At 34.3% G+C, this 12500-nt stretch overlaps 2 protein-coding genes across 2 annotated transcripts in view; one reads left to right on the top strand and one right to left on the bottom strand.

The window, feature by feature from the left end:
* The first annotated feature begins 4 nt into the window (after positions 1-4).
* LOC119568103 (TBC domain-containing protein kinase-like protein) lies at positions 5-9968 on the top strand. Its single transcript, XM_037916504.1, has 19 exons — positions 5-134; positions 1925-2160; positions 2537-2643; positions 2810-2967; positions 3179-3334; positions 3549-3654; positions 4047-4241; positions 4443-4555; positions 4843-4983; positions 5110-5259; positions 5413-5521; positions 5731-5892; positions 6124-6301; positions 6543-6749; positions 7083-7244; positions 7572-7723; positions 7993-8138; positions 8543-8708; positions 8941-9968. Exons 2-19 carry the CDS (start codon positions 1956-1958, stop codon positions 9040-9042), a joined length of 2715 nt encoding a protein of 904 aa, XP_037772432.1. The 5' UTR covers positions 5-134; positions 1925-1955; the 3' UTR covers positions 9043-9968.
* Positions 9969-10716: 748 nt separating this feature from the next.
* Positions 10717-12500, bottom strand: part of LOC119568126 (vacuolar protein sorting-associated protein VTA1 homolog) — a 7077-nt gene continuing 5293 nt past the window's right edge. The window contains exon 7 of the mRNA XM_037916524.1: positions 10717-12500. This exon is cut by the window's right edge and continues 80 nt beyond it. Within this exon, the coding sequence (XP_037772452.1) occupies positions 12429-12500 (72 nt within the window). The 3' untranslated portion in view covers positions 10717-12428.

Consider the following 12500-nt stretch of genomic DNA (forward strand, 5'->3'; position numbering starts at 1 on the left):
CTCAGCCAATCAGAAGCCTCGCCCGACGGAAGCTGCATTCTGATTGGCTGTCGGCGCTGCTCGTCAATGGGCGTTTTATGGAGTGTCAACAAAGCAGAAGATCAGGGGACGGGCGAGAGTGACAGGAAAGTAATGTAAGTGACATTTGATGTATGAATGAATCAAGATCCTGGCGTCGGCGAGGTAAAATAAATGTGAGACTTGAGCTGAATTCACCTCGCGGTTCGTAAATGCAGAAACCTGGAATCTATTCACGGATATAGTTGGTGTTTGAAAGGCACGGAATGAGTTGGGTTCTTGAGAGGAATTAGGATGGGACGTATCCAAAGCCCTTTATTGGATATGCTGTATAGGGTAAAGGTTGGATAGAGGTTAAACGGCCTTAGTAGATGGGAGACGCCCCCTCCTCTGGGGCCAGAACATGGCGAGAGCCTGACTGCCCCGGATTATATATCTTTCTGAGATTGTGTCCTCATATGACAAAAAAAAAATGGAGATTATACGGCCATACAGCAGTTTAATAGATATTTTGGCTTCTGGCAGAAGAGTAGAAGGGTGTAGTAATATAATAAAAAAACACTAAGCAGGCATTCACACAATAAAGATCTTTTATATGACATACATCACTTGCAGTAAAGCAGAGAAATCAAAACAAAACATGTTTAAAAGATTCCAGACTCATTCCTAGCTACAACATCCCTGGTATTGCCAAGAACAGACACACTCAATGACTTGCCTAGTGCCTACACAACTCCCATAAGGTACCTCTGAGGCAATAGATAATGATTGCACTCTTCTTGCAAAACAGAACCTGTAGACCTTCCTAGTTTCTTGTATTTGTACAAAGGGTTTGTGGTGGAGATTTGTTGACCTTTGTCAGAATGCCATATGTGAAGGTTGTAATGATGGCCACATGACAATGTACCGTAGGCCATCCATTTCAAGTACTGCATAACTAAACAAGAATTACACACCATCAGTATATACTATGTACAGTTTTTCAGTCAAATGCTTAATTTTATGATATCTAACTGCAAGTTTTCAAGTGGGTAAGGAGAGAACATAGTCAGTATGATTATAGCAAAAAAGTCGGTCTTTGTAAGTCACTGTTGGTGTCTTCAGAACATTTCCCCCTTTTTTCTAGTAAGTGGAGGGCCAGGTACCATATTTAGAGTAGATTTAATGTTCAGCAGTGTATGGACACATATATATAAGGCCGCGGTGGCCGAATGGTTAGAGCGTCAGACTGTCACGACGGAAATCTGAGTTCAAGGGTTCGAGTCACCGGCCGGCGCATTGTTCCCTTGGGCAAGGAACTTCACCTCGAATGCCTACCTAGCCACTGGGTGGGCAAGCCAGCCCAAGTCAGTGCTGGTCCCAAAGCCCGGATAAATAGAGAGAATGATTACCTAAAAAGGTAACACCGGCACTCTCCGTGGAAAGGAACTGGGGACCCTACCACGTACTCACTCCAAGATCATCACAACATGAAAACTACAATTAAGTATCATGCTGTGACCACGGCGGCTCAGACATGAACCTACCGTTAAAAGAAAGAAGAAACACACATATATACACATATATATGTATATACATACATTAATTTTTTTCTTTCTTTCTTTCTTTGTCGCATAAATACACCAATTTTCTGTATATATTTAATTACTTTACAATTCCCTGTTTATATGACAGCAAGAACTTTTTCAGACAGCTACGATCACTACAAACAATGGAGAAAATCTAGAAAGACATTCCTAATGTTTATTTCACAATAAAATGTTGAATATTCAGAGGGAAAAATAGTTGCCGAAGTTTTAAACAAACAGATAACTGGAGTACAAAGTTTCAGACATAATAAGTAGTAAATAATATTTCCTGAATAAGAATCAGATATTTATCTCTGATAAATTCTTGTCTTTTCCAGTTAACTTAGACAGGAAGAGAGGAAGTGGAAGATGTATCCAGCAAGCCCAAGACTGGGCAGGGCTCATCTTGGCGCTTCAACTTTTTTCGCTTCGGCTCATCCTAGTGAATCGTGTGGCAGCAATGGCCTACCCCTCACACCGAACTCCATACGAATATATGGTCGCGCACAGGCCTTGGGGCTCATTAATCATCCCCATTTGTGTGCTTATGTGGATATCCACAGAGGAAAACATGGTAAGTTATCACTGAAAAGTTTGATTCAAATACACAGTGTGAGAGCAGAGAATATGTTTAGCCATTGAAGCTCAAAGAATGTGAATGATTCCTTCAAGGTAATCTGAGGAAAAGAACTTATTGAGGAATTTGTCAGAGACAGAGTATCTTGTTTTTATACCAAATTGAATAAAAATTTTATGTGATGGTATATGAATTTTGGAGTACCTATAGGGTTCTTATTTGTTTGTCTGTTTTTTTTTTTTTTTTTTTTTTTTTTTTTTTTTTTTTTTTTTTCCGTTTGAGTTTATTGCTCCAGTATCATAAGAGGGAAGGAATAGTATTTGCAGATTATTTCTTTCATATATGATAAGTTGAAAGGAGATTTCCCTTTCAGAAAGAATCATGGTAATACAGGAATATTATCAAATGAATTTACGTATGGCGGCAGAGAAGTATGAGCAATTTAGAAATCAAAATGGATTAGCACAAGTGGCTCATCAGGTGAGGGTATTTACTGTATGAGAAGTTATGCAGATTTATATTTACATTCATTTTGACAACAAAGTGTATACATATGCATGACTCTGTACAGAAAGGCTTTAAGGATTCAGTTAATCTGTATGACTTCCATATAATATTACTGAGCTACCATTCACATCTATTACAGGTCATTCAAGGACTAGTTTACCTCAACAACTTTGGAACTGTGAACTGCAGCTTGAGTCCAGACAATATCTTAATTGACCCATGGGGAAAAGCAAAGCTTTACAATTATGGACTTTATTACATGACAGAAGCAGGCACAGCAGTTTCATTTCCACTTGGGTCAGTGCAAAGCTGCATATCCACCTGTAATTTTTCTGTTTTCCAGCTGTATTTTCCATCATGTTGCTTTATTGTAAAAGTCATTAATTTTATTTAAAATGCTTTTGATAAAAAATTCCTTGTTAGTATAACCTTAAATTGATTAAAAACTGAATAGAGTATGCACTGATAGTGTTAGAAATCATCCAATTCATAGTACTTATTCTTGTAGGGTTGTGCAGTACACAGCACCAGAGGTACTGCTCCAGGGAGGTATCCAGGACAGTGGAACAGGCACTCCTACTGTATCAGGCAATCCAGCTTGGGATGTCTGGTCTCTTGGCATGATTTTGGCTGAATTAGCTCTTGGCTGCAAGCTCTTTTTCAGGTAAAAGTGTAATTGAATAGACCTATGTTTGAAGCAAAATTTTATGTATAATGTTGGAATCTTCCTGTAAAACAAAATGACTCTAGTAGGTTATATTTTTTGTTCTTTTTATCACAGGTTCAGTGATTTTGATTATCCTAAATCTTGTGTTGGGGTCTGCTGATCTATTGACTTGTGGTAAAGTTTATAAAAAAATTTCATGCTTAAATTTCAGAACAGAAGGTGTAGAGAACATAGTAGGTGAAGTATTGAAATTGACTCAAACAAATGATCCCCTTCAGTGTCTGGCTGAGATGCATGGTGCTGTCAACAAACTTGATGTAAGTGTGAAAGTTTTGTTTTGATTGTCATCTGTAGTAAAGTTTTCATGATATGCAGTGTACAATAAATCAAATACTTGTTAGATTAGAAGATGTGTAGATATTAAATTGAACTCATATATATGACAAAATTACTGTAAGTGTTTTAGACCACCAGTTTTAGTGAGATATTTAGATATTGATTTCTGTTATATAGTTTATGCTATCTTTTGCTTTGATAGAGTAGTATGTGGTCAGTAGCTATCACTGATATCAGAACATCACAAGTACATAATCTTTTATCAAAAAACGTTTTTATCTAACATTTCCCTGGATGAATAGACCTTCATATTTAAGCATTTAGGATAAAAAAAAGTAAAATTGAATTCTTCAAAACCCTCCTTTACACACAGGCTCTGAGTGAAGAAATGAGAAACTTCCTCTGTCAGTGCTTGACAGTCGATGCTGAAGAACGGCCTCTGCCACGCAACCTTCTGTCTCACCCGCTCCTCCATCCTTTCATCATTTCCGCTTCTCTTGTGCCGATTCTTCCTCATTTTCCGGTCATTGATCCCTCTCTTTGCCTTGTTGACTTTGCACAGTACAAGGTATGTGATTTCTTTTTGCTTGAGATAGGTAGATAGTTGTGCTCATCTGCAAACAGATTATCTGATTTTATTTAAATCTTTAATATGAATATTATCATGTCTCTTTGAAATCATTGCTTCAAATTTTATCATTCTTGCTTTATTGCTTGTTTGATAAGATAGTCTTATCTTCGTTTACTGATTTTTAACATTTTGTTTTAGGCAAAATTAGGTGTTATGGAAGAAGATAAAGGTGAGATGCTTTTGGACTATCCCCTAATACAAGACTTAGAGGACTCTCAGAACACACCGGTTGATGAGAATATGACATACAGGTATGCAAATCTCTTTTGTATTATATATGTAGACTTTCATGTTCCAGTACTGTTCTTTTATAGTTTTTTTTTTCATAATTAGCTTGTAAACTTAATTGTCAATAGTAAATAGTAAATAGTAAATTTAAATATCTGTCTCTGTCTCTGCATATGCCTCTTTGTCATTATTATTATTTTTAAGGCTATATGGATGAAAATGAAAATATGCATCAACTTCAACACGGAAGTAGTATTAGTATTTTGCTTTCCTCAGTTCATGAGCTTAATGATTTCTTGTCATTTTATAGGAAGAGTAAAAGAGATCAGTTAAGCGAAAGAAGTATGAAGGAGATTTATTATATATGGCAACTAGCTGGTGGTAATGTTGAGCAAGAACTGAAGAAACAAAAATTGATTCGTACCAAGCCAGCAATATTAACATTGCCGAGGTATGTGTTCACTGTTTTTATTGCAAAAGTGGTTGTCTCTTGATGTGGATTTTCCATGAAATTAGTGGCATTTGAAAATCTTATTATAGAGTCCTTACTCCTTTATTATCATTCCGCTGATTTCAGTATAATGGGCGTTGAAGGAGAGGTCTTCGGTGGCGGTATGAATCGCCATCAGCTGTTGGAAGCAACGACAATCATACTCCCTTTGCACAACTTGAGAAATAGGCTGCACCACATTCCCCCTGAAAAATATTATCCTCTTATAACACAGGGGTAAGTCTTTTTTTTATTTTTTATGATACAGGTTAGTTATTATTTGTATTTGTGCTTATTATGATTTACATGAAGAATCATTATTATGAAATTGAGCATGTACAGAATTTAGGCAAGTATCACTTTTCTCATATTTTTTTTGTATGTTGTTAGTGAGTGTGGCACAGATGAACTAGAGACCAGCCAACTTCCGTTAGTCATAAGAGAACGGGATGTGGAATATCAGTTCCATCGTTTATTGATCTTTGAGAGGTTATTACAGGTAACAAGGCGAGGTATTACTGTATTTTTTTCTGGATATTTGTTGTCACTAATTTGTGTCATTATTCTTTTTTCTTGGATTAGTGTTTAATGTAGTAAAGAGCATAAACAAAGACTGAGATGTAGTAGGTGTGATATGAAATTAATAAATTTATTAGGATTGGGACTTGATATAGGAAGCAGCATTAATCTGAGTTGTTTATTTTTTAGGCCTACCCCTTCAAAGCAGAATGCATTCTAAAGGAAGCCAGGAAAGACATTCCGCCATTTTTTAGAGCCCTTGTTTGGGCGTCTCTTCTGCGTGTTGATGGTGCTGTGGCACAGACATACCAACAAGTGGACAAGGAAACTCCAACACCCACAGATAGACAGGTTATAATGTTACTTCATTTTATTACTGGTTTAGCAGTGTCTTGTAAATATTAATTATGTTGATTTTTTGCCTGAGACACTGATTTTGTATTTGTATATATGTGTATGTTTGGATACTCATATCTGTCTGTCTCTCTGTCTTATTAATTTATATACACAGTTTGTTATGATATTTTATACAGTCAACAATTTAATCTAAATTACGTATCATTTAGATATTTTCATTAACAGATTGAAGTAGACATTCCACGCTGCCACCAGTACGATGAGTTGCTGTCATCACCTCAGGGACATGCTAAATTCACTCGTGTGCTAAAAGCCTGGGTTGTATCACATCCTCACTTGGTGTACTGGCAAGGCCTAGACTCACTCTGTGCACCTTTTCTGTACTTGAATTTCAACAATGAAGGTAAGTGAACATTGCTAATTTTAAGTGTATGATGATATATTGATGATAGTCTTACTGTCATAAACTTTGTCTTAGGTAGAATAGATTTTGTTTGTTCTGTCTTCCATTTTTTAAGAAAAAACTTTAGAACTGTAAGAGTGTTTTCCCATATTACATACATGCCCAGGATAAGGGGAATTCCATTTACAGTATCTAGTATATTTTTCATAACCATAAGATACATTTTTTTTTTACCTTTCAGCTCTGGCATACTCATGCTTGTGTGGATTCATTGATAAATATCTCCACAAGTTTTTCTTGAGAGACAATAGTGCAGTCATTCAGGAATATCTTGCCAAGTTTTCACACATGATTGCCTTCCACGATCCACAGCTGTTTAACCACTTGGATAACATTGGATTTATCCCAGAGTTGTATGCGATCCCGTGGTTCCTTACTATGTACACACGTAAGTAGGCAGTTTTCTTTTGTGGTTCATTGCTGTGATTACTGTGCATGAAAATTATTTTAAGGCTTGAAGGATGCATGACCTTTTTCTGCAGATGGAATACTGCTGAGTGTCAGTATTTTTTTTAGAATAACTAAATAAAAAACATCAAGTAAATTCCATAGTGCTTGAAAGTTTTACCAGAGCATCTTACTGCATATTAATCATTGGATTAGTTCTAATAAAAAGAATAAGTAAAAAAAAAAAAATACTATATAGAGCTACCATTTGATGAATATACATGGATTGCTATTGTCAAGGAGACTTGACAATATCTGTTTATTTTATTGGCAGATGTGTTTCCCCTTCACAAAATTTTCTTGTTGTGGGACACACTGCTGCTCGGAGAAGCATCACTGCCGCTGTGCGTAGGCGTTGCAATTTTACGACAGTTGAAGGATCGGCTGCTGCAGTTTGGCTTTAATGAGTGTATTCTTCTGTTCTCTGATATGCCAGGTACACAGCTTATCAACTCTTTTCTTGTTTAAGAATTTACTCCTGTCAGATTTAAGAATATTTTAATAACTTAATAACTGTATTGATGACTTTTGATCTAAGTTTGTAGAACATCAGTAACTACCTTTAATTTATTTTTTGTTTTTAGTAGCAACAGTGTGATAATCCCATTATGTAAACTCATGATTATCAGAAACAAGGGAGTGACAAGTGTGTTGACGAGCAAAATACTTAATGCAAATGTTGTAACATAAATTGATTGTATTTTATCTAAAAGGGATTTAACATTATAATAATTGGTTACAATTCTTTGGCATCTATTCTCAGATATAGACATGGAGCGGGTTGTGCGAGAGTCTGTCCAGGTATTTTGCTCAACACCCCCATCAGTCACCTTCAGGCAGCACGAGAAACCTCCGTCAGATGCAAGCAAAGAAACGTCGCCTTCTCCTCACCAGACACAGGCCAATCAAGACCTGGTAGGTGTTCATCTGATTTACCTTTTTTTAAATTATTATTATTATTTATAGTATTTATCATTTTATATTTTTGTGAAGCATTTTACCCCCATCTTTCTTTTAATTTATTTTGCCTATATTCATGTGTTTATTGCATTTTGATTGCTTATTATTATATTTATTTGTACATGATTGGTCTAGATATTCTTTTACCCCATTGGATAGTATTCAGTAGAAATTATATGTAGAATGTGTTATGTTCTTGGTGATCATATTGAACTCCTCTCCAGGTTATGGATGCTGTGTCTGTTGTTGAACTGAAGTCGGAGAAATGCCCAAGAGTTTGTGGTGCAGATATACTTGAACTTCTTGCCCAGAAGAGAAGTCGTAGTGGACGAGCAAAAGTTCTGGTCGTTGATGTTCGCACATCGGAAGAGTATCCTTTTATAACTAGCTACAAATTAATGTTAGTATTCAGTGCAATTAGAACTGCGAGAAAAAATATCTTCACAAACACATACTGTATTAGCCAAACTAACATGTAATTTCCCATCCTGATAATAATTGGTCTGTTTGTTTATAATGGAAAATATATTGTTTTTAAGTTATTACACTTTTTCTTCTTCTTCAAAAACTATTAATTTCCAAATAGTTCTTCATTTTCTTACATAAAATATTAATTTTTCATTGTGTTGCAAAAACCATTCCTTGTTCATTTTGTTGCTGAAAATATTTGTTTTCCACTTTGTTGCAGAAACAATCTATTTTCCCATTTTGTTGCAGAAACAATTTATTTCCCAGTTTATTACAGAGAATATTATCCTTAATAAGATCATTCAGATTTGCTAGAGGAACCTTATCAGATGCCATAAATCTGCCTGCTGAGTCTTCATTAACGCCAGAAAATTTACTTGCTCCTGGCCCTCAGACTGATGTACTGAATTCCTATCGTGGCAAAATAATAGTGATTATGGGATCACGCAGTAATAGGGATCAGGTAAATAAGGTAAGTAAAATTCATTGATTAATTAAATGTCTTGTATCTTTAAGAATCTGAAAGTTCTTGTGAAGTGTGTCTAGGAAGGCACCATAAGAGCCTGTGGAAACTTGGGGCATACTGTAAACCAAGTGCTAAATTGTTTGTGAATAAAGTCTTTCCTTATTTGCTTCTTATATTGATATATTTTTGCACAAGTGTACATTATTATGATTATGATTGAATCCCTTTATTTTTCTAGTTTGCAGAGAGTCTGTTAGCACAGGAATTCCCTCGTGTCTGTACGCTACACAAGGGAGTGGAGGTATTCCGGGCATCAGGAGCACTAATGGTTCCATCGTAAGCCTCTGGTGGATAGATGACACGATTGCTGGATTTATATGACAGTATTTAAAGATATTGTAATCTATTTAAATATTCTCTACATGTATTTTATTTATTGCTATATAAGGTGTCAGCACTGGGGAACAAAAACCATCAATGACTCAGGTATAATGATGGTTGATCTTACTTTTCATTGTTCACGGATGCTACAATTTATTGTGCATGTCCAGATTTCAGTCTGTATTATAATTATTTAGTTAGTTATATTGCATATCCCTTTCTCTGTACTTTTAATTCAGTGAAATGAGAGAGTATAAGAATGAAATAAGATTGTGCTAAAAAAAAACTGTTACATATTTCAGTCCCCATCTCATCTACTTAGAATACTCATGGAAAGGTTACCAAACTGATTACATTTTTAATCAGTCTTTCCTAATTTTAATGGTCTTGCCTTTCCAGTATTTGTTTTCCTTTAAAATATATGTAACCTGGGTTTATGGTGTTGTTGGCTGTGTTAAGGTAAACTGTACATACCAATTTATTTTTGAAGGTAAACATGTACATATTGTATACACTTAACATATTGGCAATTGCTTAGGGTGTATTTATTTGCATGCCTGTTTTATACGCAGAAACACATGCACACACAAACAAAGCATACACAGACATACACAACCTCTCACATACACACATTTGAATGTTTTTGTATTTATGCAAACATGTATACAGTACATACTTTGTAATGGTCTGCATCCACACTTGTACAGTATATGTATTATTATATAATAGAGGAAAAATTATTGTTGATAATTATGTGCCAGACCAAGCATTATGCAATGGACTTCTAGCTCTTTTAAGTAATGTTCTGTTTTGATAAATGGTACATAGTATTTATATATTGTTGATGTGTAGATCTGTTTAGTAAATATATGAAATTAAACCAAAGATTTTTTATTTCTTTTAACAGAAGAAATACATGAATAAAAATGATTAATTTACTGTCCAGTTCCTGTGTATTTTTAACAAATATAATTTGAATTATTTTTGTTAATTATTTTCTAAATAGTTGACTTTTCTTCCTGAACATAGAAACAGCTATATGCAGTGTATCTTCCAGTATTTGGTCATGAAGAAATAAAATAACATAAAGGCTATTGTATCATTTTTATTATACTAAACCCAAATATATAGTTACCTATAACAGTGATATATATGGTTGCATAATTTTGTTACTACCTGGTATTACAGCTGATACATGGACCATTTTTTACTAAAGGAGAGACTTTTATCTTTTGAATTAAGGAACAATTAAACTTCTTTTCATGTGCCCCTCATATTTTGACTATTATACTTTTGAAGGGTCTTCTTTCTTTCTTCCCATCACCATCCTCAAAGAGTTCCCAGTAAATAAATAGATTGCCTCAGTATTTCTTTTTGCATTTAAATTAATAATGACCTTCTAATTTTATGACTCTTACACAGAGATCTTAAATGGTAAAAACAAAAATTATTTTTAACAATGGATATGGTAATTCCTTGTCCCAAGTGTTACCTAAAGTGTAACCAAAAAAACTTAATGTGTAAAAAAATGTCTTAGCATTTTTTCCTTTGAGCTCCATCCCTCTAAAAGTTGCTAAGTGTGAGTATGCACTAAATGTGAATGTTCATGTGGGATAAGCAAAAAAACATCAAATGTAGTTGGTAAAAATGTATCTCAAATCCTACAGAATGATACAGTACAGATAAGTTTAGAACAGTATTTATGTGGAAAAGTAAAATACAAATTTATTCTAAATCATTAGCTTTTACCACTCCATTTTTCTGTTAAAATAAATCACAGTGGCATGTATTAGTATTCTCCAGTTCATTTTCCTCTCTAGAAACTCAATGACAAAACATACCAAAGTGTACCTTACAGATGTTCACACAGGTATAAATGTCCTTTTTCTCTCTTCACTGAAAAAAAAATTCTTTTCTTATTAGAATAATGTACTGTACAACTAATAAATAAGGATAATAATATTCCTTTATGATGTGAAGACAGTATATATTGCAGCAGAATTGTGACAATCTGATATATTGTACAGTATGGATGGGAATCATATGTAAAAAATTAACTAAGTATAAATGAACAAATGAACCCAAATAAGATTTCTGTACAATATATAACCAATTCAGGAGAGATCACTGGTAAAATAAAGGCCACAGCTGGATCTGCCATATATCATTACCAGAAATATGGCAATATACATCACCATTAAATGCATGGGCTTTTTATATTACCAGGCATAACAATGCTCAGAAGAGGAAATAAAATCAAATTAATAATAACATCAACACAATAACACCTTGACCATAAAAAAATGTTGTTCAAAACCTCTTACACTATTTGTTGAACATAATATATATATATATATTTTTTTTAGTAAGAACAAAATATCTCATGTCATAGTTCATTAAATCACTTGTGTATAAATGATTGCAAAATTTCTTAATCACTGAAAAATAAACTACAGAGTTATGAATAACAAAATACTTTAGTATCGACAAAATGGCAGAAAAACACTCTCCACAAAGATGAAACAACTTGGAAATCTCTCAACCTTCATATTTTGACTTGAAGATGAAGTCAAGGATGATTTCAAACTTGTTAAACTCACCTTTCAATAAACGTATTTTGTGAATAGTGTTTAATGCTTGCACCTTCACTTATCATACACCAGGAAAGGAGAAATTGATATATCATACAAGTCTCGGGGGTTACTAATTTGCTGACTTACATATGCACAACTCTGTGAAGCAATTATTTGCATCTAAAGGATTTACAGTTTTTACATCTAACTGATTGCATTACATAAAAGAAAAATTCCAACTCGCAGGAACTTTCAACCAGAATAAGAAAGCATTTGCTCAAAGGCATTATATCAAGTCCGTGCTCTCTGGCTGCATTTGATTATCATTGTCCAAAAATCAAAATATGTCAGTAAGCCTTCCTATTCCTTCACAAAAAAAAAGAAAGTTAAAGCTTTTCATTTACACTGCATCACCGAGAATATATGTGTGCGTAGGTATATATGTGTATCTATAAATGTATATTTGCTTATACATATACAAACAGGCATATAGATACGTCCACACACTCATAAACACGAACTAACACCCATATGCACATACATACTCACTCATAAACACAGAAAAGCTTGCATGTAAGCATGTATGCACATGTGCAAACAAACAAACAAACAAACATTCAACCACACACACTGATATATATATAAATTCTGATTACAGTTATAGAACATAAATTTAATTTGCTTCCACACAAGAGGCTTAATATTCTCATTGCAGAAATAACCAAAAATAATAAACTACATTACTGCAAGATAGTGAGGTTTGTCTCTTGTCTCAACTGTCCTTTCCTGTTTTGAGCAGATTTATTGCTTTCTGGAGATTATCTATTGCAGTTTTTGAATCCTC

Source organism: Penaeus monodon, chromosome 4, assembly GCF_015228065.2.
Source record: "Penaeus monodon isolate SGIC_2016 chromosome 4, NSTDA_Pmon_1, whole genome shotgun sequence".
In the NCBI taxonomy this organism is placed as follows: Eukaryota; Metazoa; Arthropoda; class Malacostraca; order Decapoda; family Penaeidae; genus Penaeus; species Penaeus monodon.

Bases quoted from the DNA above. Each gene is read 5' to 3' on its own strand.
- LOC119568103 (XM_037916504.1), top strand. From the start codon at position 1,956: ATGTATCCAGCAAGCCCAAGACTGGGCAGGGCTCATCTTGGCGCTTCA. The intron at 4,242-4,442 runs GTATGTGATTTC...ATTTTGTTTTAG, and splicing joins TTGACTTTGCACAGTACAAG to GCAAAATTAGGTGTTATGGA. The intron at 5,522-5,730 runs GTAACAAGGCGA...TTTATTTTTTAG, and splicing joins TCTTTGAGAGGTTATTACAG to GCCTACCCCTTCAAAGCAGA.